Below are 25628 nucleotides of genomic sequence, written 5' to 3'. Positions count from 1 at the left end.
GTCCAATTTTAAAAGAAGAAAAACTCATCTTGGGATTAACTACTTAAGCACATTAGAACTGATAAAGCTCTCTATTGAAAAGCTTTTAAACCATTTCAGAAGGAAGGACCTTAAAAGAGTGTATGCAGTCTATAAATGCTTAGTTTAATTTCTTTTGATCAGTGAATGAAGCTTCTTGGCCTTAAGGATGTTGATTTCAAATACCTTAGCTCTTCTTTATCAGATACAGTCAGAGATGTCTGCGTACTGTATACTCAATATATTACCAAGGTTTTCCTGCTGAGCTTCTCAAGGGCCACTGCCTCCTGCTGTGCCTGGTGGAAGTCACTTGGCAAATGCTGTCCACTGAGAACAAGGACCATCGTACCTGTTGCTGGAACAGTTAAGTGGACAGTAAATAGACTGAAGTAATGCTAACATCTGTAAAGAGGATTAATTTTTGCCAAAAAAGAAAAGGGTGAGATAACCAGGAGAAATGAGGCAAATAAAGAAAAATGTTCAGAAGTCTGTATATTTCCACCTTGTTCTCTCTAAGGTTACAGAAGTTTTTGTATTACAGTCATCTACCATTGACTGAAGAGCAAGAGATGTTGCAGGATCAGTCTTAGAGAGAACGTCAAGGACAGGACATGTCTAGGCTCTGGACTGATTATTAAGTGACAAAGCACTGCACTCATATTTTCCACACACTCCAGCCTGAAGGCTCGTTCGCTATTGCAGAACCCACTTAATTAAAAAAGAAGTGCTATTAGATATGCTATGTGTAGCTTTTCAGGTAAGTGGAAGATTCCTGTTTATCCTGGCAGCAGTTGTTTTAGGAAAATTGTTAGGTGTAAAGTTCAAACACAAGGAGAAAAGGTGGCTTTGCCCTTATACAGTACATCGCACTGGAAAGTTCAACACCTTTCACTAGGAAGAGATTTCAGATTTGCTCAGTCTAACTTTGCTGCTGCCGTTCACATGGAGACAGGCCTCTGACTGCGTGCAGCGTGAGTGGGGTTAAGTGATGGCTGAAGCTTTTGAGGGTCTAACTCTGCTCAGATACAAATGGAAGAACACGCTTAAGCATGCAGTTCCCAAAGGCTCAGAAACTTCAGAGCAAGCTGTTGAAATTACTTCTTCCTAAATACTGAAAATCAGCTACGCGCTATTTTCTTCCTCTTGTCTGCAAACTGCTGTTACTGTTGAAACATCAGTGATTTTTATTTCTTTTCTTGAGATAGCAAGCATTTATTTACTAGCAGAGCCAGACAAACTCTGACCTTTGAAAGGTGCGCAACTGATTTTGAATCTTTTAGTATTAGGTCAAAGAAGGAGGAGCAATTCTGGACAGTCTTTATGATACATTTTCACTTTGTCCTTTGATTAATTAAATGTTGTGTCTACTTGGCCATATTTTTGTGAATTTACAGATTATTTTTGTTTTCATTGCAGAGGGAAGTAGAAAAAATTGTCGCAGTTGCATGGAATATCTTTCAACCTTTTCTTTTTGGTTTAATTGGAGCAGAAGTATCTGTTATGTCTCTAAGGCCTGAAACTGTTGGTAAGATCACTCACTAATCATCCAGCTTTCAATATTGGCTTCCAAAGAATCTCTATAAAGACATCTAAAGCAAAGCAGACTACAGCTGACCCAAAAAAATCCAAAAAACCAAAAGCCAACCTCACTGTAAAGCTACAGTTTTAGGAAGCTTATTCCCCTCGGGCACCTATACACAAAAGTACTGAGAAGTGTTTGTCTTTGTTGCAGGGCTCTGTGTGGCTACACTAGGCATTGCCCTAGTTGTGCGAATTATAGCAACATTCCTGATGGTGTGTTTTGCTGGGTTTAATTTCAAGGAGAAAGTATTCGTCTCATTGGCATGGATTCCCAAAGCCACTGTCCAGGTAAACAGTTCAACATCACTTTAATTCCTGGCTAAATCTATTGGCCTTAGCAAAGCTCTTCATAACTAGCACAGCAGTAATCAGGCTCAATAGCAGCGGAGTGTAGCATATGGACAGTTCATATTCTAAACCACCCTATATCTGCTTGAAAAGTGCACAGAGAGCCTTCTATGTGAAGGTGTTTTGCTTGCATCCTGGGTTGTAGTCCTAATAACAACAGCAAATGGTACATGTCTCATAGGAAGTTCAGCTATTTCTCAGCTACTGCAGATTATTGTGCCTTTACATACAGATTCTGAGAACTCTCAAAACAAAAGTAAAAGCATTTCCCTCTTACACATGAAGTGTCTGCAGGGGCAGTCACACCAGAGGCTCAGAGTGGGTTTTCAGTTTGTGGTCATTTTGGTAAAGGTTAGTCTGACAGCCGTATTGCTAGAGAAGCCTCAGGCTGTCTGCATTCCTGCTCCTTTATTTCAGTGATTGTTAAGTCATTTAGAATTTGGCTCAATAGCATGATTATTTGCAAACAAAAGTTAATAATCAGAACAGGCAGGGATTATTGCAAGATTTGTGAACTAGATTTTCAGAAGCTGCTACTAGCTGACTGCTGTCAGGACGCATTCTCAAAGTGTGGCATTTTAACAGCTGCAATACGCAATGTACTGGCCCATTTCATTAATCACACATGCTCCAGAAATGTGGATAGGATGGCAGCTAAGCAATGTTCTTCACGGGAGGGAACCACCCAGATAAACTCATTAGCTTAGGAAATTTGAAGTGTAGCCAAGTGAAAGTTGTTCTCATAGGTGCAATATAACATTTACTTTTCTATGTACTGCCTAGAAACAAATGGGTTGAATGTACTAAAAATATCAAATTTATGTTAAATGTTGACTGATGATTAGTCCCTTTTTTTTCCTCTTTCAGTGCTAAAGGTTATTTGCTCCATCTCGGCAATGTTTTCTTTCCTGCAGGCTGCAATAGGTTCCCTTGCCCTGGATACAGCGAGAAGTCATCAGGATGAGCAACTTGAAAAGTATGGAATGGATGTACTGACAGTAGCTTTCTTGGCTATCTTGATCACTGCTCCAATTGGAGCCCTGGTTATTGGCTTGGCAGGGCCCAGACTTTTGCAGAAGGCTCAGACAACTAGCAAGGAGGATGAGGAATGTGCTGAGGCTGGAGAAGAGGCAGAGGCCTGTGAACCTTCGTAGGACAGCCATCTACAGCAGTATGGTCCGTCAGCCCTTACCCTTCTGTTGAGTAATCACAGCATGTCTGTAATCTTCATGGAGGAAACCAAAACAAGTATCAGTTATGTCTGCTATTTTAAAAGCAGCCCTGGTGGAGTTTTATAAAATATTTTTATGTGTTGATGATGCCTTAGAGATGAAATAGCTGAACATAAAGTGAACAGGCTGGCCAGGCAGTGAGTCACTGAGAAGTCAGCAGTGAACAGTTACTTGAAATGTGTGGGTGTAAGGCCAGGGAGAGGATCAGAACTGTTCAGGCATGGAGTGGAGTCATGAGGTGGAATATAAACAGAAGAAAATGGAGACTGATGTGAATAACTTCTTGACAGCTGAAACTGGGCTGTGAGATGACAAGTTCAACAGCTCAAAGAATGCAACTTCTGAATAAGAGACTGCTGACACATGGTGAATGAGTCCTGCCACGGGTCGGTGATTCCATCTCCTTCCACATTTGGGCTCCAAAACTTGCCTTTTCCTATCACTGTTCTTCCTCACAGCTCATGCACTCCTTTGTGCCTTCAAGGGACTGTCAGCTCTGGTCGTAGCAAGAAACAGCAAGTGGTACTTACGTGCTGAAAGAGACAGTTGGGTCCATCACAGACTCTGGTAATACAGGTGTGGCTGGTGCTGGTAGACAAAAGAACTGAGCTTGAAAATGGAATGAGGGTTGTGGAGAGGCTATAAGGACTGGGAGTGGGCTGTATGGGATCGGGATGGCTGCTTCTTCACGTGTGTACCTCAGCCTTTGCACAACATGATGTCAAGGGAAGGAAAGCCAGCTCTTCAGCCACTGAGAGTGGCTATGGTCTGGTGCTGGCCACTGTGGGACGGAGGGGAGGGCTCTTCTCGGGAGGGGGGGTGGGGGGGGTTGCTGACACAGCAAGGCCAAGGTGGCAATGAGTTGTCCCTTTCTTCCTCAGCTCCTTTTGAGGAACTTGGCAAAAGCAGCAGACCTCTTCTCAAATCAAGATTCGTGGCTCAGCTGGGATCTCCTGTTGCTTTGTCCTAAGTTAATACTCATCTGGCTAAGAAAATGCCATGATCAGGTCCTTCTCACATCTGCATTCGGATAACTGCAGCAAAGAAAACGAGGTAGTTGCTAAAAATATAGCCAGTTAGTGCTCATTTTTCCAAGAGGTGGCTGGCTGGATTGACTGTGGAGAGTGGAGGCCTCTCACATTTTCCAGGGCATTTTTTACCTCTGACCAATGCAGAAAACTAATATACTTTAAATGAATAGCCTTGAGAATGCAGTGCTGAGAGGGATGGTAAAAAGCAAAAGGAGCCTCATTCTCACCTACCTTCAGAAAGGCTGCTGTGTGAAGGCAGGTGTCACGAGGAAGCAATGTTTAGGACACAGCGCTAACACCCTCAGCATGTACCCACAGATCCTGTGGGTCTTTCCAGAAATGCAAGTTGTGTGTGGCTGTGGATCGCAGTAATGACTGGCAACACTCGTGTCAAATATCTTGCCCAAACATTTCACCAGGGGGAGCAAAAAGCTCAAAGGTGGTTTTCTTCATTTTATTTAATATAGATGCCTCCTGCACAGTCAGTTGCAATATAGTTCACATTTGATTTTCCCATTCCCAGAAGAGTTTCCTTTCTCTTCTCCTTGAATGTCCTAAAGCCAGGAGTAAACCTCTGTTGATCAAAATCCTGCTCTTGCCTTTAGCTTTGGTATCAGTTAGGGTTTAGTATTGACAGATATCAGCAAATCTTTCTTGCTCTCTATGTTTTGTACAAGTAACTAGCTCCAAGGAGGTCATTCCCAGCTCCATTCTGAGGCATGGAGTCAGTACAGCATCCCTCAGAAACTGGAAGTTTTGTTATTTTTTACTAAGGGTGTTAGTGCCTATAACTGAGGCGGACAACGCCTCGCTGCAGATTTCTACACTATATTTCACTGAACTCATTTTACAGGATACTGTATAGAATATATTTTATGTGTTTAGATTTTTTGGCATAAGTAAGAATTTAGCTTTTACACTTTTAATATGTAACACAAGAATACTTTTAAAAGAAAACTGTCTGAAACTGTATTATTTGCAGAGTGTCAAAAGCGTATGCCTCTGTATACAGACTAATTACAGCTCAGTATGTATGCCTTTGTATATGCCTTCCTCTCCAAGCCAAAAAGAAAGCTTCCTGAGAAATATTTAAGGTTCATAGCCTGCAATTCAATTCCTGCACAGTGATAAAAATTCCAGGAAATTCTTTGGTAAGTTTTCCCTTAACAGTTGTCAACCACATTGACATTTTTCTTACTATACACACGGCTGTTCTCTCTGCTTCTTTGGGGAATGTACAATCTTTAGTTCAGTTCATGTTTGTACCTTGACCACAAAGGGAGATGCTTTCGAACTGCACACTGATGAATGGTTAGGGTGCTGTGCTTGGTGGTTATTGCGTCAGCCATTGACTTCTGTGCCTGTTCTGCCTACTTTGCACGGCTCACGGGGGTACTCTGTTACTTAAGCAGGGGTAGTTTTAACAGGAGGTTATTATACTTGGAAACTGTAACGTCTATAAACTTAATTGATAAGATGAAGGAATATGGTGTTCAGTTCATCAGTGACTGTCTATACAATAATTCTACTTGAGTAAAACTTACAGGAGTAGAAGCCTTATATAGTGCACTTTTTCATAAAGTTTTATAAGTAGAATCCTCCTGCAGGGAGGGATCACTATGCTGAATTTGGAGTCTCTTCAATAACAGAAGTGTGACATGTAAGGATTATAGCCCTTTAAATTTGAACACAACCTTAAGTATGCAAGCAAACCTCTGACAAACAGCCCTTGTTCATGATAGCCTCTAGTACTTGCTCACCATCATAACAGCATCTCATAAATTGGATTTATCATATTCCCTTAACCTCAGTGCACTCTCAATTTATTCACTACATCACTCCCACCATTCTAAGTGCCTGAATAGCTCTATACCAATAAAGTGTCATCTTGTTCACTAATCTAAATGAAATTGAATCAATTTTCCTTTCCTCACCACCATATGGGGATGTTTCTCACAAGACCCCTTTCCCCCAGCTTTTATTAAATCTTTAAAAAGAATCAGGTTGAAGCTATTACATAGACCTGCAGATCTAAAATGAAAAGTATTAATGCTTTATAATCCTCCTCTCCTTGCCTTCCAGAAAGGAACGAAACACTTGCATCTTGTCATGAAAAGAAATGTTATATCGGGGTTAAGAACCTAGGAGACTGGTTTTAATAAGTATCATGACAATGTCAGCTGATTTTAAATAGCAGTTAACTTTGAGATACGATTTCACTTTTTATCAGAGTTTGTGTGGGTGAAGTCATGACATTTAAGACCATCTCCCTTTTAACAAATGCCATGAAATCACTCATGAATAATGCATAAATTCAAGCCAATAAAATCTTTATGCCATGCCAGTCTCTTATTTGCAGGAAATAAAATTATAGCACAATATGCAGTAAACTATAACCAGAGGAGTCCTGCTGTTATGAGACATAATCACAGGCATAATGTGGGAGAGTACTGAGCACGGCATGTGTGTGCCGTTCCAGAAGGTTCACAAGAACCTCTGCAGCAGAAGGGTCTGACAGCACAGCGTGTTTCTGGGGGGCCAGCAGCAGGCAGAGTTAGAGCAGGCAGCATATGGGAAAAGACAGAAATTGGCCATCTGGAAGGAGGAAGTTGCACAGGCCAGGGGCTGCAGCGATAATGCAATTATAATCACTGCTTTCTCTCTCTTTTTTAGCCAAACTGAGCATTTTAGGGAATTTAGACTGAAGTCTAAAATTAATCATGAAACGCTCATGGTGTAATACAGCCACAAAACAATGAATGATACAGGTTTTGCATTTTGCTTTTTAAATAAACGGTGTGCAAGAGATCAAATTTTGTGCCAACTGCACTTCAGTGACATTTACTTTGTCTAGTAATTGCCACAAGTCAGTCATCTTTCTCTAAACATATCTCTTTTACAGGTTTATTTGTGGTCTATTATAACTATTGTTCAAATTCATAATCAAAAGAAAGGTAAACATTACTGTTCTTGTAGAGCAAAAAGCCATATCATGACATGCCAAGTTCAGCTTCCCCTGATTTTGCATCAAGACTGTGAAGTCTGCCTCAGTCCTGATCTTTATTAGCAGCCAGGACAAACTTCTAACCTAACCCAGAGGCTCCACACAAAGGGATAAAAGTCATCCAGGAGCAAGACATGACCAAGCACATCCTAGCAGGTAATTGGTTCAACTCTCTCAATTGCTGGTGAGACACAGGGCTCTGCAGACACTTCAGTTCTTGGCTAGAGACTTTAGATGATAGATAATTTGAACTGATTAGTAAGTTCTTTGCAGTTTTCTATAGAAAATTCTGTGGCCGTGAGAGACAGTATTTACCTTGGCAGATTTTGAAATGCAAGAAAATGGTCATTCATCTTGCTTGTGATCTTCATTTTATCACTATCTTGTGGAAATTACTAAAACGTCCTTTTTACAAAGGAACTGTGACTGAGTGCTGCTACTGCAGGCCCATATTACCAAAGTGTTCCATTCCTCTACAGCCACAACCAAAACCAAATAAAACCCCACCCGTTTGTTCCATAGCCACACTTGTAGGTAGTTTAGCAGCAATCTCATCTAACTGCAAGCAGGGAGAAAAAATTAATTACATGATGAAGCCATGCAAGAGATCAAGTCAAGAGTTTAAACCTTACACTGTCATTCTCCTTTTAGAGGAGCTTTGTGGGAGAAACAAAACCAATTTTGCTGTATTACTTACTCTAACATGGTTTGTCTGAATAGAGCAACGGAAGTGAGAACAGGATTGATGTATGTAGTTTACTTCTCAGACTTTGGAGGAAATCAAACTATTTGAATGCAAAAGTATCCTGATAAAAGCTGGAAGCACATACAGACTTGTATATAACAACAGCCTGCTAAAATAGGCTGTGGATTTTAAAGCCTGGAAAAAAAATAAATCTAAAGGCAGGCTTTTGCATTTCACATAGTAGTTTCTTCACTGAACCCAAGAATTGGGGCTTGGTGTTCAATACAACACATCTGTAAGTGAAGACTGAGTATGAGACACTTAACATTATGCATTTTCCTCTACAATAAATTCTAATTATATTCTAATATAGGATTTGCTCATCCATTAAGGTAAGGCCACCATGAAGCATTTAAACATTACAGATTGTACCATGGTTCTACTATGCTCTTTGTAGAAGCAGGTATTTAACTAACTTACAATCACATCCTAATCTGCCATCTTTCACCACAAGGCAAGAGGTTTAGGTACCTACAACTACAACTGTTAGAAATGCAGGACTGATCTACCTTAGTTGCACTGCTGCTGCTGCGAGAGTCATTAAGTGAGAACTGCTTTCTGACTTGCTTTCTGTTTCAGCACTGTGATGATCAAGTTTGACAATGGCACACCATGCTGGGGCTTCCTACTGGCCTAACAATGGGTCAAATGAAATGCTGTCAAGGAACAGTTGAAATCTGCCTTAGTACAATTGTCAGTCATAGCATGGAACAAATTTTTATTTTTACATTGATGAATACAATCTTTCATTGGAGAATAAAGCACTTTAGAAGAATTCATTAGAAGTCTAGCAGTTAGATAAGTAGCAATTATTTACCTGCATCTGAAATTAAGCCATACCACAGCAAGGTTCTGACTTGCCCAAATAATCATTCTGAATGGGTAACAAGCCAAGAATACAGCTCAGCTCTGCTTTCTCAGTTCTGTCATTTAACCAATTCCTCCCATGAAAGTCCCCACTACAGTACAAATGAACTTGCAAGAAGCAAATTTGTGCTTCTTTTACAAGAGCTTATGAATGATCAACACAGGGGCCCAAAATAAAGGGATAATGTTAGTGACTGACCTGCTCAAGTTTAGTTTATATGGTTTAGAACTGCAGCACTCCACCTAGGATGCTGTATGAGACTTTCCAGCTGTGCGGGGTTTGTCTGAGCTGGGCTGCTTTGCATGAGAATAACAAACTGTCCACTTAGACACAGGCCAGACCTCCACCTAGCATAACTTAACATGGCTATGCTGCCTGCCCTCAGGGGACGCTTAGGTATATTCACAAAGGATGAATTTAGTATCTTTTCCTCCCACTTAAGTGCACTTAAATTTGTTCCTGAAAAGCAGAATAAAACATGGCTTCTCAGCAGAACAAAATCAACAGAAAGGTACACGTCTGTCACTTGGAAATAGTGCCAGTTTTATAACTGCATGTTCATACAAAAGAGGCTTAATTGTAGGAAGTCATTTTATTGTTGAAATAAACGACTTATTTACAGAGATAGTTACTTTACAGTTTTACAAAGCAGACATAATTCTTCTCAGAATAAAGTATTAAAACAGTGACAGATTTAGCACTGTCTAAATGCAGTTTATTCCAAAAAGAAAGAAATCTACAGCAATCATTAGACTAAATCATACCAATCACATAATAAAATGCTGTCCCTGGCAACTACAACAGTATAAAAAGACTTTTTATCAATCATGATCTAGTGGATTAAGCATCTGCTATACTTCTTTCTTCTTGAGTATTAGTGGACCTACATTATCTCCTGTTAATTCATTGTGCTTATTGTGGGAGCCATCACAGACGGGGAACTGGAAGAAAACATACATGAGGAATTAGTGTAACTCTGTACAGCAATTGCATGGTGATTTTTATACTTCTTCCTATGCCAAGAGCACTTTGATAATGTTGCTAGTTCCTCCTAGTATGTCCCGTTTCAACATCAAACTCCCTGTCTCCTATGAGACACAGGACACGTTACTAAGGGAAAAAACAACGCACCGCTAACAGGTAACTTAAGTTTTTAAGGTCATAAACTAGCTGTTCTTAGACACAAAGTCAGGGACAAAGCCTTTTCCATGAAAGAACAAGCAGCAGAGCAGCTATAAATAGTTTAAGGTTTACTGTAGAACTAGTAAAAGTGCTCTTAATAGATTTAATCATTTGCAACCAGAAAGTACTGTTTTAAGGAAAGCTGAGATACTTTGCTGAAGTGATTAGCCTGAAGCAAGAATAGTTGAGGCAGTTTCTTAGGTCCAGGGCAGATTTTTTTTGTTAGAACAGGAAAGCATTTGGTCCAGAGAGGACAAAACCAGCGTGCAGTCAGAACATTCAGAAGAAATTGAGGGTAGATGAAAAATACTCAAGTATATCTAGTTGATTTGGGGTATACAGACTATCCAGACCAGTCATCTACTGGCTGCTCAGGACCAGATGGGGATATGCTCTCCCTCACCAACACAGGTCCAGCCACACTTTCACCCTACTATGAACAACATTCTAAGCATTGTTTTTGCAAAATAAAGTAGTTTATCTTCTAATTAGTTACAATGCATTTCCAAATACTAAAAAAGGCTTGCTTGGTTTTAATCTACTCACAGGTGGTCACTCTCTAAGTGTTTCTAGAAAAAACCCTACTGTGCTTCTTACAAGTTTCTACTGTTTATTTCTGCATGCAGATAGGTTTACAGTGGAGAAAAATAAGAACTGTGCCAGTCTCAAAAACCAAAACCATGTTCCACCTCCAGAGAAAAGCAACAGGGCAACATATAGCAAATTCATCACCAAAGCACTGATAAAAATATGCAAGTTTCAATCTCTAATCCTACAGTAGCACAGTGTCTTACCGTCTTAGAACGCCAACACCTGCAGTAAGCTTTAGTGAGGCACAGATCTTCAATGTTTATTTCATTCACTACTTTTGGATTTTCCTTCTGGATCTTGAGGTTAATCAAGCTATCCTTTTGCTGTTTCTTCTTGGGGAGGAATGGACGAACAGCAAGGTAACCGAGCAAGGCCAGCACACCCAGGAAAGGCAATAACCGCAGCCATTCTGAAACTAAAGACAGGTGGAATTTAGATTGGCTCTTGACACCACTTCAGTACGGTGCAGCATCAGCTACTCTCAAATGACGTAGGCTTAGGGTAGGGAATAGGGTTGCTCAGTCAGCAAGGCTCTGAGGGCAAACAAGACTCTGTGGGTAAGTCTTAAGAAGACAGACCCAGATTAAGAACCTGGGTTTTACTGTAGCCAAGGTAAAAATGTGACTCCTAGAATTTCATCTGAAGTTTAATTTTAAAGCTCTAGAAGATGACTCAATGGAATAGAATAAATCCAAACCAAATAAAAGACGTACTGAAATGAGGAACCCTAAAAATTACAGGAGTACTGCTCACCCAAGGTAAACCAGCACTGTGTACCAGCAAACTGGGTGTGATTACATGCAGTGCCAGTATCTTAGCATTCTGTATATGAAGAACTATTCAGTACATTTTATAATTCAATTTTTAATTGCTTATTTCAGATTTTTAGCTTCTTGAAGTTTTCCTCATTTTATTTGTTCCAAGTTTTGTTAGAAAGTTTTGGTAGAAATTATACAGATTATTAGATAAGCACTAGCAAAACCTTCACCAATCTTTTTTGGTTTATTTTTCAGAGCTCTGTTTGCTCAGTGATCTGCAACCAGTTTCCACAATACACAGAGAAAGAAAGAGTCCTGAGATCAGATAAGTCAAGCCACAGAAAATTGTTTTTTACCAAGCTGAGGAACTTCTTTTAAGTACAGGTAAGAGATTCAAGTATCCTCTGCAGACTTAGCTGCCTTGCTACATCATTGTAAATCTTCTAGACATACTGGTGAGAGAAAGACTTACAGGACTTTTTAAGAAATTCATCAGCACCTGACATAAGATCTATATATATTGAAGGTGTATCCACTTTTCCAGCAAAACATGCTGTAACAATACTCCAGTGTAATTTAAGTACCATGGTGAAATAAAGGAGAGAGCATTTTTCTAAATTTCTGGAGAATACATTGAATCTAAACACTTAAACAGAAATGGAAAAGAGTTTAAAAATGTTTTCAAATGAGAAACAAAGAAGTGTAATGAGCTGGAGCACAAATAGCTGCACAAGCACTTTGTAAGATAAGACACTGTAATCAAGTTCCTCTTTTAAATTATTTAGGATCAGAACATAGCAAAATTTTGTTCTACAGTTTGTTTTTTGAGATTAAGATGTACAAGAAAGGAAATAAAATAGAGCAGGCTAAGGATGCTAGGTAGGTTGTATTTCTCAGAAGTTACATTATTCTGTATAGCTTGATTTTATTTGTAACAATAGAGCACATATTCATGCTAATACTTTACCAGTTAGAACACAGTGGCATTTTCTTAAAAATTTCAATTTTCTGGAAGTACACCATGTAATGAAAATACTTTGTGGGACTAGTTTTATGTTGTTTGAGCTTTCTACAGCCTTTGATGTGAAAGCCACACTTACTGCATTTTATCTGGGAATGCACAACTGTATACATGCTGAAGGCACTGCAAGAACTTTCAGTAGTCTTTCCACACCTGCGCTTGCAGCAGTCCCTGTGCACAATAATTGACAAAATTTGCTAAGAGTAACTGCAATAGACTAATCTCTGTTACTCTTTTCTCAGTTCCCCCAAAATGCTGTAAGCCTTAAATAATAATAATTAATACTGAGATACTTAAACGTGTTCAGTTACACAAAATACTGAGTTTCCTGGACAGCAGTGCCTGTTGGTCTCTTCTATCATTACTGTTCCAGAACACTCCGTCAATAGGAATCCAAGTGCGCTTTCTGACCTGATGTGAAAGACTGACTTGGAACGTACTTTAGAAGAGAGGAAAAATATTTGGTCACTGAAAAAAATTTCCAAATTGAGTATTTAACCTGACTGTTGGCAAAGAGGTGAATCTCTACAAAGCTACTCTGAATTCCAAGACAACAGATATTCCAACAGGTGCACCATAACCAGAAGCAGGGCACCTATCAAGTGTGTGATGAATACAACTGGACTAAGACTGACACACAAAAAGGAAATGTCTTGCATCAGAATTAAACATTGTTAAAGGAGACCAGCAAGTAAACAGCAAGTGGCATCTCAATACAGCTTGAAACTCCCTGATACGCCATCAAAATCAGAACAGTAGTCATGACTATGGGAGACTCATAACCAGTTGGGTTCATCCAAACGAAACAGGAACATGATAGCTGTACTGTCTGAGAAAGGAAATTAGAAACAAACAGGAATAGGAAGTACAAGGATATTGTGTATCATGGTTATTATTTAATATTTATATCATGCTAACTTCTGATAAAGAGTTTTGCCCTCACTAGCCAATTATTTCTTTACATATTTCTAATCTGGGAGTCTCTGGAAAGCCTGCAATTACACCAATGTGAATACTAATTATAAACTGACTTGTTATTGCCAAAAGACTGCCAGAAGCTCATACTTTTAGATCACAAAGTCAACATGACCATGCTTATAGGGCATGAGACACAAGGCACTGTCACAAAGTAAAGAAGTCACAGATCTTTGGATTGGGTGGGCAGGGATGGGAGAAAAGCTTCAAACTAATGCAGCGGTATCTTCCTACAACTGTAAGCTGCTCTGTGTTTTTGAAGCCATTCATACCTTTCTGAAGCAGATGTAAGGCAAGTCACAAGACTGTTTATTTTCACAGCTGATAACTCAGAATTCAGCAGTTACATTGATTCTGGAGATTCTTTATCAGTTCTGCTGCATGGGAAGAGGCAGTCTTTGGAGCCAAAAATGGAGAGTAGAGTATCGAAGAGGTTAGTCTTCAAACTTGACTTGTGTTAGACACAGATCAATCCCAAAGATAAGTCCTGGAAAGTATCAGGAACATCACTGAAACAGGAATGCCCAGAGAATTCCAAGAAGCTGATGCCACAGACCATAGGCCACAGTTACATTTTCAAGGAGAGGTTGTCTTAACATTTAGTCCAACAGTAACAAGCCCCCCCCAAAATAATAAACACGTACACTGTGAACAGAAAGGGACTGGCCAGTCGCTGAGAGTCAAATCAAAGCAAGTGGTCCCAGCTTGTCTTTCACAGCCTACTCCTTTGATATCTTTTACTTTGATTTATCTTTTAGCTAATTTCTATGGAAATGACCCTATGCAGACTCAAAAGCAACTTCTTACAGTAACAGCTCAACTGCAAGCCAAAATTTTAACAAGCATTAGCTACCAGTCAAAATGGAGATTGGAACTGTGATTGTACATTCTCTAAACTGATGAAATTCTTCATGCAAATTCAAATTACTTACTCAATTACATGCTCTTCAGAACTAATAAGCAGTTCTATCCTAACTGTTTTCTGTTGTTTGCTTGGGTGTCGTAAAGGTGTTCATATTGCTACACAAACTAAACACAGAGGACTCCATGCACCACTTTAATATGTCTGTTAGCTTATGAAGGTAGAAAGGTGACAGTCCTTTTAGCGACATAGCACACTTTAAATAAATTAAAAGCCAAAGCTATAGGTAGGTTAGCAAGCCACTTTGCAAATGACACATTCATGGTTCAAATGGGTTCTGAAGACTGTTATCATGGTATCACCCTTCTTTCCCTCAGTACTGTAAAAGACGATCCACAAAACTGTTTTCTTCCTGCCTGGCAGCTTGTTACATTAAAGTCCCTCTTAACATGTAGGCCAAGTGTAAGACAGCCCCCACAGGACTGTATCAAGTCTCTGGAAAGAAGTCTAACACCCAGATTGTTACAGAAACCTTGAAAATCTGACCACGTGCTATTTTGAGGTGAATGTCTATGCCACCGTAATGACATGTACCAGGATAAAAAGCAATGGCAGCATGACACAACAATGTTCATTTCAGCGAACTTGAAAAGGGAAGGGTAAAGCAGCTATGACAAGAAACTGAAAGAGGTATCTGAGCTGCAGCAGCGTGACTATTTAGATATCCACTTTCGAACGCAAGGTCAAACATTCTTTCCTTCTATCCTCACTGCTTTTACCTTCAGGAGATTCAGACTGGATGTTAACAGTCTTCCTCTCTCCAAGCAAGCAGTTTTCCACTGTGATTTGATGAGGTCACGACAGACAACAGCTGTCTCAAGATTTTTAATCAGCACACTATACAATATCCTACACAAAAGGATCCTCCCTATACTTTTGGTCTGTTGTTTCTACAGTTGATGCACTACAGGAACTGAAGTTGCACCTGCCTGGAAGCTAATGCGGGTTTACAGAAGCAATAAAAGAGCCAACGAGCAAAGGACTGCACTGTTCCAGATGTGGGTTCTAGCCTGCCTTTGTGAACAAGGTCTATGCTAGCAAGTGTTTTATAGTGCTGGTCCCTGGCTAAGTTCAGTAGATGCCACCAATACTAATGCACTTCAAATGTTTTAAGATTGGTATTTTTTCCCACTTTCCAAAAAGAAGCAAAGAAAAATGCTTGACATGTCATTTGCCAAAGAATATGCTCCTCTGTAATTTGTAGTAGTAAACACAAATAGAGAATATTAATCTAATCTTCTCTATTGTCTAACAGTCTTTCACTAACAGTAATTCAACAGATATGATCCTCTAAGTCGCTGCTGCCAAATAACTTCCAGAACTGGGAATCCCCTGCTCTTACAGGCTTATGACTTTAGGACAGGACAGACTAAGATCACAACAACAATATAGAAGAGGCTGCACTTGCTGAAGAAATCCAGTTTTCTCAGATGAAACTTTAGACTGACAGCAGCTCTGAGTGCAGATAAGTACAAGACTCCTCAATGAGCAATGAGGTTTCAATGACTGTCAATAACTTTTAAGCACTAAGGGAAGATAATTTTTTAATTTAGGTGCCTAGGAGGTGGCTTCCTATGATTTCCTTTTGAAAAGGCTCATCATGTTGCGTTTACCCTATGCCGTAACTTTAAGCACCTTGTACAGTTTTGCTGTCTTCTCCTCCATTTTCATTCATATCCACCCTGAGAGGAAGATATACAAGCACGACAGCAGCTATTAGTCTGGTCTAGCTGACTGTTGAGGTAAGTAACATGACAGCAAAACAGTTCTTCTCCCCCACTGATCATTTCATTTAAAAAAAAAAAAAAAAAAAAGAGTTCTGACCAGACGTTTTCAGAATAAGTTATATTACTACTATGTAGTATGAATAAATACAGAGACTGCGCAAATAATCCTATTACAGAAATGTATGTTTGGACAAGTAAGTGAAGCAAGAAGAAATTAAACTCAAGCATTACTAAGCTTAACAAATTTAAGTACAACCTGCGGTTAAAAGGGCAATGACTTAAGTAGGAAACTGCCAAATACTAGGAATATGAGAAGCTTCATTGTTCTGTAGCTTATTGTATCCCATTCCTCCCAACGTTGTAGCAACTGAATTTCTCTATTTGGTAAAAATAATTAACAGCATTTTCAGATGAGAGAGTAGTTGTGGGGAAAGAAAAATTGTTCATTTAAAATGGGTTTCCTTGTCATGGGAAAGATAACGGGACTTAAAGTTTACAAGCAGCCTAAACATGCTGGAAAAAAAAAGTACTCAAACCTGGTTTTAAAGAAATTGTGCCTGTTCTAAATTAAATAATTTTCCAGCACTATTAAAGCCAAATACCTTAGTGCTGCAAGATAAACATATAAGGTTGATTCTACACTTTGAAGACTTTTTCTGTTTCCAGAGCGTTTCTGTTAGAGCATTCCTCTTATTTATTATCACCAAACTAATCTTGTCATTTAACACTACTTAAGGTTCTGGCTGTATTATCACAGCTGAGCCTGGGCTCAGACAGCTCCAGTTTGCAAAGCACTGAAATGCACTGAACACCTAAAGAATTTACTAGTATTTAAGCACTAAAGTGCACTGAACACAGAATTTGCTAGTATTTCATTTTCTTTCTTGTTCGCTCTGTGATAGAGCTATAATTAATGAATAGGTATTTTCACTCCCTCACCCAAAAAATACTTATAAAAATGAATAAAAAAAACCCCTAACTTGGTGTATGTAGCAGGCTCCCAGAAATAGTTTGGTTTTTTTTACTCAGTATAGATGCTCTTTTTAGCCTTTTAAGCAAATGATGAAGCAGTGTTTTAGGCCTTCAGCTAAAATCGCGTTTTCTTTACATGCACAGCCTCTGACTTGCTGGTACTTGCACAGAGAGGAATTTTAAGTACAGCACAAACGAGCAGGGGCCGAGGAGCCTGGTGCGTTTTACTCTATCACTACGTTTTACCTCTCGGGGCATCTTAAGAGTCTTGTCGGATAGTTTCCCTGCTGAAACGGTTTAACGGCGACTTCACGTTTGGGGTTCCCCCCCTTCTGTAACCGATAACTTGTTCAGCGAGGCCGGGAGAAAGCGAGCGATGCCTGGAGCGAGGAGTGGAAGTCGCAGCCCGACACGGGACAGGCCCGGGGGAATGTGCCGGAGCCCAGGCAGAAGCGCGGCGCCCGACCCGGCCCCGCCGCGCCCCTCACGCCGCCGGCGAGCGCCGGAGGGGCGGGAAAGGGGTCCAGGCCGCCGGGCCCCCCCCCTCGCTCCCCCCACCTACCCGTGAGGCGGATGAAGCCGCCGACGCTCTCGGGCAGCGGCAGGCGCTTGAGGTACGCAGGCAGCTGGACCTTGACGATGCGAGCCAGGCTCTCCAGCACCATGGCGGCGGCCGTGAGGGAGGGGAGCGCTCCGCCACCACCACCAACGGCCCGCCGCCGCGGCCAGCCGCGCGCTTCCTCCGGCTACTCCCGCCGCGCATGCGCCGTGGGGCGGGGCGGGGCCACGCCGGCGCCGGCCTGGCGTGCGCGTGCGCTCAGAGACCCAGCCCGTTCCCCGCCGCTCGGGCCGCGCCTTCCCGCAGGGGCGCTGCTGCTGCCGCCGCCGCGAGGCGGCGCGCGGGCGGCGCCGGCCGTTACAGCCAGGAGGGCGCGGCGGCGGCGGAGCCCGGTGGGCAGCGGGGGCGGGGCGGGGCGGGGCGGGGTGAGGGGGCCGCGGCCGTTGGCAGCCCGCGGCATGGCGCCTCCCCAGTCAGCTGCTCTCCTGAGGCGAGGCGGGGCGGGGCGGGGGGGTAGCGGCCGGCCAGCGGGTCTGTGGGGATGTGCGGCCGGTCGCTTGGGCCTCACCTAGCGTGGGCAGCCCTCGCTTGAAGGTACGGCTAGGGAGGTGAGGGAGTGCGACTTTAATCAGGTGTGGCTTATGACTTAGAGGCTCTATGTTATCTGTCGTCACCCTGTTGTGTTCGAGTTGCATTTCATGTCGATGGTCTTAAAAATATTGGAGTAAAAGACCGAAAATTTTTCTTCGCGTGAATGATGTTTTTCATGTGGTATCATAACTCTTCTGAGGTGGGATAACGTGAGTGCTGAGAGGTTTAATATTACAGGGAGAGGCCCACCCGCCTCATGTTTGACAATAGTTTGCGCAGGACAAGCTCTGAGTGTGTTATTTAATTTTGTTTCATTTTATGTCAAGGAGACTGGTCATTCTGGCACAGAAAATTGCCCCTGTGTAGCCAAGTGAAAAAATACAAAGTATGCAGCCATCCCGGGTCAATTTAGACAATCCAGCCAGACCTGAAAACTCTTGCATTAGTCTCTTGGTCAGGAGTCCGACACCATTTGGTTCAAGATGCTTTGCTACTGTGGGTGAATCCATCAAGTGCTAACAGGATATTGCACAGAGCACGGGCATCTTCAGGAAAGCTGAAGCAGTGCAATCCTTCTAGAAGATATATCTCCTTCTTTACGTGTTCTTGTCTGGAGCACAGTTCTCCTCCCTCAGTGTACGGAAACCACACCATATCTGCCCATATCAACTGTGCGCTTTTCCTGCCAGCCCAGAATTGGTAATTAAGAAGTTCTGGGGTAAGTTAATAGGGTTCAGCAAAGCAATGAAAGAGTAATTGTAAGTATTTCTTGAGTCAGATGAACCCACTGGTCTGTCTTTGGCTGAATCTACTCGGCAGTCATGTTTGCCTTCTATTAACTAGGATATATAAGCCCAGTGCTAGATCTCTTTCAGTAGTTTGCTTTAATGATCAATTCAGGACAATCTTAACCAAAAGCTGAAATCACCATAAACAACTAAGGCAAAAAAAACAAATTCTGGAAGCTAGGTTTAAGACAAACAAATCCAGCTTGTTTGTGCTTCTGGCCTGAATATACTTTTCTACCTGTGACCCTACATTAACATTTCCTGATGAATCATCTTCTTTAGCTAGTGAGAATATTCCTGTGCTCTCAGAGTATCTTTGTTCCCTACCTCACCTAAGTTTATCCTTGTAATGACTGTGTCTGATGTCCTAAGATGATTCGTTCTTGTGTAGGCAAATGCCTGCTGTTAGGCAGGATAATGAAAGAGCAAAATGCTTGATTATTCTGTAAAGATTACACATCAGATGTCATGATGTAACCTCGTTTGTGAAACTTTCTGAGGGAAGAATACATAAGGCTGAAGATATACAAGGTAAATCCTCCAACTCTGAATCAAATAACTTCACACTGAAGTTGAAAGCCTCTGTCCTTCCCTCCTCCTCCCTTTTTTCTGCTCTTCCAGCCTTCTGTGGATGCTAGCTGTGATACTGGGAGCACAGCTGACATTTCACTGAAGCTTCTGAGCTCCGCTGTGCTGCCTTTGATCAGTGCTCCACTCAGCACACTGCTAGACAATCTGCACATGTTGCAGAGAGGAACCGTTCTCACTGTGCCTCGCCTGTCTGCATAGGTATCAGTTGACATGAGCCATGAACGGTTTTGGTATATGAAAGGCTGAAGTCATAGATTATGGAAAAACTGTAAAGAAAATGAAGCCTGAATGAGATTCTTAACTGAAGGGGAGGCAAAAGATGGTCTTTAGAAATCCAGTTTGAACTGGAGCTCAGGAGATGCGTGTTCACTCTCCAATTTGGCTGCAGACTTCCTGTTTGACTTAAGAGGAAAAATGTAAGCTGCAGCTTACTCAGTCCTGCAGAAAAGAACAGGTTTTTACACAGTAGTCCATCTTCAGGGACCATGTCATGGGGTCAGGACTTAAGACCAGTCAACATCAGGAGGTTTACCAGGCAGGTATGACATCTTCCTTCTGTTACACACATTTAACACCCTACATGGACATTCTTAGTCCACAGGCAGATTGCTTCTTCAAGATTTTATCAACATCCTTTTCAACTTTGACTCAAACCTCAATACTGTTGGGTATCTGGAAAATTTTGTAGCTTTTTCAGGGAGAGTAATATGCAACAATTCATTCTTGCATATTTAGCTTCAGTTTGTGAACTGTTAAAAAGTAGAGATTGCGTCTGCTTATGTGTTTCATGCTGAATTTGGCTGTTGAAACTCTAGTATTGGGTAGGATGTATGGGAGTTGCTGTAATAAAAATAACAGCACAAAAAGCCCAAGCATAGATACTTGAACAGAACCTAGGTCACCAGTACTGAAATATGATTATTGCTTTCAGCAGTAGGTATCCTCTACCACTGGGATTTTTCATCTAGCAAGAACATTACAGATAAGATGGAGCATGGAGCCCACATGAAGACATATACATAGTTAGTGCTAGCTCGGGTCTTTTACATGGAATTTCCAAAACACAGCCCAAAAGAGAAACAGCCCAATTAACTTACTAGTATGCATGCTTTGATGAGAATGGTAGAAAAGTTTGTAGCACAGATGCAGCTCATGTTTGGCAGAATTTATTCTGCCAAGCGTAATGTCACTACAACATAGCTGCATTGGTCCAGCTCGCAGTAGAAATAAGAGCTGCCTTCAGCATCCACAAGTTGGTTGGTCCTGGTCCAACAGACTGAGCATAGGTGAAAACAAGCTCTTGTTACCCTTCAAAAATTGCTTAATTTCCCCATGCCTTTAATTCAGCTGTAAAATGAGATAATACTTACCAGTCTCTCTAGAACACTAAGATTTGCAAAGGAAAAGAACATTTATAAATTTTATTTATTTATTTTATTTTACCAAGTACACACCAGTAAGGGTAAGAGATGAAAGGTTCTGAGGTAGCAGACACACAGTCCTTCCATCTCTAAAACAAGCCTAAGTAGCACAGTAATTTGCTCAGCACTCTTTCATGGTAATGAGCTTTTCTATCAACAGGATGTCTCATATTGTTAAAGCCATTTTGTTGGAATAGGCATTGCCATTTTCCATACTGAGCACCTGGAATAATCTCTGCAGCAGGCAAAAGTACTGCTGTCAACTAAAAACTATACTGTCACCAACAGGCTGGCTTCTGTGATCAGCAAACACAAGCCTCTGTCTAGGAGGAAGCTAGATCTCTCCCTTTGTATTCGAGTCATTTCACAGTGGGGTTTGATTAGCTGCTGTTCCTGCTGTATGCAAAGATCTCTCTCTCTTCCATTTCCCCAAAAGCAAGCAAAATCATTACACCCCAGAAGGGCTATAGGAACTGTGATTCATTTCATGCAATGTCTCCATCAGTTAGTTATGCAGCACTGTCAACACCCAGTTATTAAATAATTGAATCTCAAAAAATAAGGAGACTGGCTTAAGAACGTAAACCATAAGACCACATATATAATGTTACTTTCCTCTATTACATGCTTATGAACATTGCAGGCAAGTTGCAATTGCATTGCATACTGGCTAGGTTTTCATTTCTTATTTTTACATCCAGAGGCTTAATTGCCTTTAGAAGAAAGCTGAGATTGTCATGCTTTCACTTGACTCTGAGTCCTGGCACCTTAAGTGGCTCCTGCTGGTGTTTATTGAAAATAGCTACTATTCTGTGGTGGGCAAAGTGTTTGAGAGAAAAAATGAGTTAAGGAAACAAATCACATTTATAATAGAATCAATAGGGTAATTTTGTGATAGCATAATTTCATATTATAAAATTACTACTAAATTAGCATGATATTACTTTCTAATCTAACTAATGTCCGAGAATTTTACAATGTAACTATTATGTTTTGAAAGCAGGTGCTATTGTAATTGCCTAAGTGATTGCAGTGTCCTACTACTAGCACGTATTATTGTTGAATTTTAAGATTCCCTGTGGCTTAGATGCTATTTATTGTTGCAAATTGTAGCAAATTAATTTGCGAAAAGAACGAAAACAGGAATGTAAAGAAAAATGGCAAGACTTCTACGAATTGGATCAAGTTCCAACATGGCAACTTTGCACATGAGAGAACAGAGTAGTAGACTCTGTTTTTATTTATTCAAGAAAACTACCATGCGTTGACCTCTCAGCCACAAGTTTAACATTTTAATTTCTTCTTCTCACGGCTACTGCTGGGGAGTGGGAAATGTTATCCATGAGCTGGGTATGAAATGAAGAAAACCCCAACTCAAGAAAGAATAGGAGTATTCAGTGCTAACTTCCTAGATATCCCCAGATAAAGTTCAGTTACTTTCTACTTACACTGTATGTTTTTTTCCAAGCTGGAACTGTCTTTATGCAATGGTTAGCACTGGTCCATGGTAGTGGTTTCTACAGCTACTATAATATTTGCAGAAATAGCGCAAGATGAAACTATGAATATCCACTCAGTTACACTAAGTTACTGATTTCAACTGCCTTTATTTAAAGCATAGAAAGTAACAAGTTGTATGACATGAAACTATTGGAAGTAACATCAGTCAGGTAATACTAATGATGCCCAAGAAAGTACACAGTTAATACAATATTGCAATGAATTTTAAATTTTGACCCATTGCATGAACCATCCAGTCTTTCCATCCACTTTAGGTAGCTGATCCAATATGTACTGCTCATGAGGATCCAGACTGATCTGATCACTGGTTGCATACAGACTTGCACATATTGGGAACTTTATTGGCTTCCAGGGAGTTGCTAATTCACAACAGTTTTACTCAGAACAAGTATCCTTAGGATTCACTAATATGTTCATAAAAGACCAGATATGTTACTGATTTGTGTCAGGTTCTGCCTGGTTTGTTGCAGTACACCAGGCAGCAAAATCCCCAGATTGTCCCCTGGGAGGAAGCTGCAGTGATGGAAAACAGATACATCCTCCCCTATGCTAAAGGACCTACAGAGGACAAAGCTGACATAATCTGGGAAGTACACGCTGCTAAATGAACAGACATGAAGTAAAACCACTGTCAAAACACTGCAAGCCACTCTCTTATGATGGGAATTCCAGGGAAAAGAAGCTATATATGTATCAATATATTCTCAGCAGGGGACCACTCACCATTCCCTTTTAAACTGCATTGATCTTTGCTGTCAGTGAAGGCTGTATATCCTTGACCGGGCAACTAAGGGTATATTTGTTCCCTTAGTACTTTACTCACTTGGCGTAATAGCTGTCACTGAAAGATATTTCCTTCATTTCGGAAGGCAAAGGTGAGAATGCCACAAGACTAATTCCTGTGACGCAATATGCATTCGTTGGCAGTGGCTAATTATAGCACAGAAAAACTACCAGCTTCCCCTGCCGAGGACAGAGTACAGGATCTCTGCAATACGACTGCACTCTGCTCTTAAGTTCTTCCTGTGTCACAATGCCCACTGACACTGCAGTAAAACAGCAGTTTACCATTCCTTCTCAGGCTGCTGTGTAATAACAGGGCTGTGGAGATTTCTGAGCCTGTCTCCCCTTTTCAAGGTTAGCCAGGTCTGGCATTGACAGTAACCCATACCCCTTCTCTATCATCTCACAAGAATAATGAGGAGCAAAAAAAACAACCCAAAACACCATGCCTCTTCAATTTCAGACAACAAATGTATGTATAACGGATGGAGATGAAAGCAGGGAAAAAGTAGCTATGTTGATTCCAAGGCAATGAAATGGAATAGTACTACAGCAGGTAAATAAGATTAATATAGCCTCTTTTATGCCTATCTTAGTAATGCTTTTTCTTTTCTGTTTTTTCCAGGCACTCTCTGTCCTCTAGACTGCAGGTCAGCTATAGCACAGCGCAGCTCCATATCTAGGTAGTTGGCTATTCCCTAGAAGATTCGTAAGTTACTTCCTCACTTACTTTTCAAGATATTGCCAGAATTTTATATAAATTCTGTACTTCACTCTAGTACAGGGAGTTGTAAGGTCTGTAAATATATGTTCTTAAAAATCAGTTTCTTTTTTCCCTTTGAATCAGCAGAGAAAGCAACCAGCACAAAGAGTGGGATATAAACATATCACCTCAAAGTTTACAAAACTTACTTTACAGGAAATGTAAGCCTAATGACTGTGAAAGGTAAAAAGTAAATGAAAAATAAATACATGGTAATTAAGAAGCATTCATCTTGAACAACATGCTAGGAGAGTACTTTTGGAAACTAGGAAAAGATCCTAGTGCCCCCTTATTTTAGAGCAGAGGGTCTTTCATTGAAAATTAGTCTTGTCATAGGTTGTCTACAGTTAATTTATTAAGATGCTTGAGAATGTCTTGAACTGCTTCCCCGAGAGAAATTATTTTTATTCAGTTTTTTTTTACACTTTTGTATGAGTTATTTTGACAGCTTCAGGGACAGAAATGTTATAATTATTCAGAAAACAGCTACGGTAGAAATGGATGCTGGACCTAGTTCCTCAAATTGCCTGTCCAATATGATTTGATACTGTCAAATATCCTGAGCGATGTAAGGGTAAGCATATCATTTAGTCTCCAAGTACCTGAGTCCTCCATGCCTAATTGCAGCAGTGTTTGTTTTTCTAATATGGGAGCTAAACAGAGATCATAAAATAATTTAACATAGGCCACCAAATAGTCAGGAAGGACTAAGAAATTATCTTTTTCCCTGTTAACTTGAATTTAAATCACTATGACTGAGAAAATTAGTATCTTGGATCCCACTGCCAACTCCTTAAGCCAGTATTTTTCTGTGGTTTTTCTCTTTCAGATGACGTTCCGTTATCCAAAGCAAAAAAAAAAAAAAAATTGCAGCCCTCATTGTCTTTATAAAAATTAATTAAGATCTATGCTTGTAAAAGTGACAAAACTCTGTAATATTTCTTGAAAGGGTGAAAAGCATGCTTGACCTTGAAGAATAAAAGCAGGAGTGCAGAAGCTAGGTTGCCTTTGCTTTGTAATTTGCAAAATTTTCAACAACTTGCCAACACCTGACCACATTTCATGACTACCATGTGTGTCACAACCCACCCTCTCAGAAATACTGCCCTGATCCATCCCCCTAACCATAATGAACAGTGTAATAACTGGCTAATTTCAGTATTGGTGATTTAGTTGCAGTATTTCCTGAATTACAATATGACAGCAAACAAGAATAATATTCCTTCCTTCTAAGAGATATATTTAGCTCTAATTACCTGGATATTTGAGGTCTAAGCAAGCTCTTGGACATCTTATGGTTAACTGGGACATAGCAAAAACTGGAAAGATCAGCCAAATCTTAAAAATGAGGTTGCTCAAAAGGACAAAAAGAAAAGTGAAATGACTCCTAGTACCACATGATAGTTGGCTAGTTAAATCCATTGTCTAAGTACATGGCATATACTCCTGTCAGTTCAAAGACAAACAAAACAAACCCTGAAGTATTTCTGTGGACTTTCTTATTTACTTAAATCATTATTTTAAATTAAGTCAATACAGCATAAAACAATTAAAACACTGCAATCTATAAGACTATGTAATAATTTCCCCAGGGAAATGTAGTATTATTTTGTATAAAACAGAAGGGGGGGGGGGG

General features: G+C 40.5%; 2 protein-coding genes and 1 long non-coding RNA gene across 9 annotated transcripts in view; 2 read left to right on the top strand and 1 right to left on the bottom strand.

Moving 5' to 3' along the window:
* Window positions 1-13602, top strand: part of SLC9B2 (solute carrier family 9 member B2) — a 29846-nt gene extending 16244 nt beyond the window's left edge. Inside the window, exons 10-14 of one of the 7 annotated variants that reach the window (XR_012651018.1) lie at window positions 1435-1543; window positions 1751-1887; window positions 2862-4232; window positions 11614-11742; window positions 12753-13602. Coding sequence is in view for 3 of the 7 variants with exons in the window: in XM_075032120.1 (XP_074888221.1) it covers window positions 1435-1543; window positions 1751-1887; window positions 2862-3101 (486 nt within the window). In the remaining 4 variants the exon portion in view is untranslated. Of the gene's footprint in view, window positions 1-223; window positions 382-1434; window positions 1544-1750; window positions 1888-2814; window positions 5783-11613; window positions 11743-12752 lie in introns of those variants that run through there. The other 6 variants (XR_012651021.1, XR_012651020.1, XR_012651019.1 and 3 more) reach the window with 6 other exon arrangements.
* CISD2 (CDGSH iron sulfur domain 2) lies at window positions 9405-17750 on the bottom strand. Its single transcript, XM_075032238.1, has 3 exons — window positions 17538-17750; window positions 10804-11015; window positions 9405-9768 (listed from the first exon to the last, which is right to left on the bottom strand). Exons 1-3 carry the CDS (start codon window positions 17638-17640, stop codon window positions 9679-9681), a joined length of 405 nt encoding a protein of 134 aa, XP_074888339.1. The 5' UTR covers window positions 17641-17750; the 3' UTR covers window positions 9405-9678.
* A 5813-nt stretch (window positions 17751-23563) lies between these two features.
* LOC142032896 (uncharacterized) lies at window positions 23564-24948 on the top strand. Its single transcript, XR_012651024.1, has 3 exons — window positions 23564-23701; window positions 23855-23938; window positions 24822-24948. It is a non-coding gene; the product is annotated as an uncharacterized LOC142032896 (long non-coding RNA).
* The last annotated feature ends 680 nt before the right edge of the window (window positions 24949-25628 follow it).

This window comes from Buteo buteo, chromosome 1, assembly GCF_964188355.1.
Source record: "Buteo buteo chromosome 1, bButBut1.hap1.1, whole genome shotgun sequence".
Classification (NCBI taxonomy): Eukaryota; Metazoa; Chordata; class Aves; order Accipitriformes; family Accipitridae; genus Buteo; species Buteo buteo.
Note: the sequence above shows the minus strand (reverse complement) of the source record. Positions and strands in the feature narration are given on the sequence as shown.

What these genes read in the sequence shown, in the direction of transcription:
- CISD2 (XM_075032238.1), bottom strand. Translation starts at nt 17,640, where the DNA reads ATGGTGCTGGAGAGCCTGGCTCGCATCGTCAAGGTCCAGCTGCCTGCG. An exon ending in CGGCTTCATCCGCCTCACGG is followed by an intron (nt 11,016 to 17,537) that starts GTAGGTGGGGGG and finishes ACCTGTCTTTAG; the next exon opens with TTTCAGAATGGCTGCGGTTA. An exon ending in GGTGTTGGCGTTCTAAGACG is followed by an intron (nt 9,769 to 10,803) that starts GTAAGACACTGT and finishes GTTTTCTTCCAG; the next exon opens with TTCCCCGTCTGTGATGGCTC.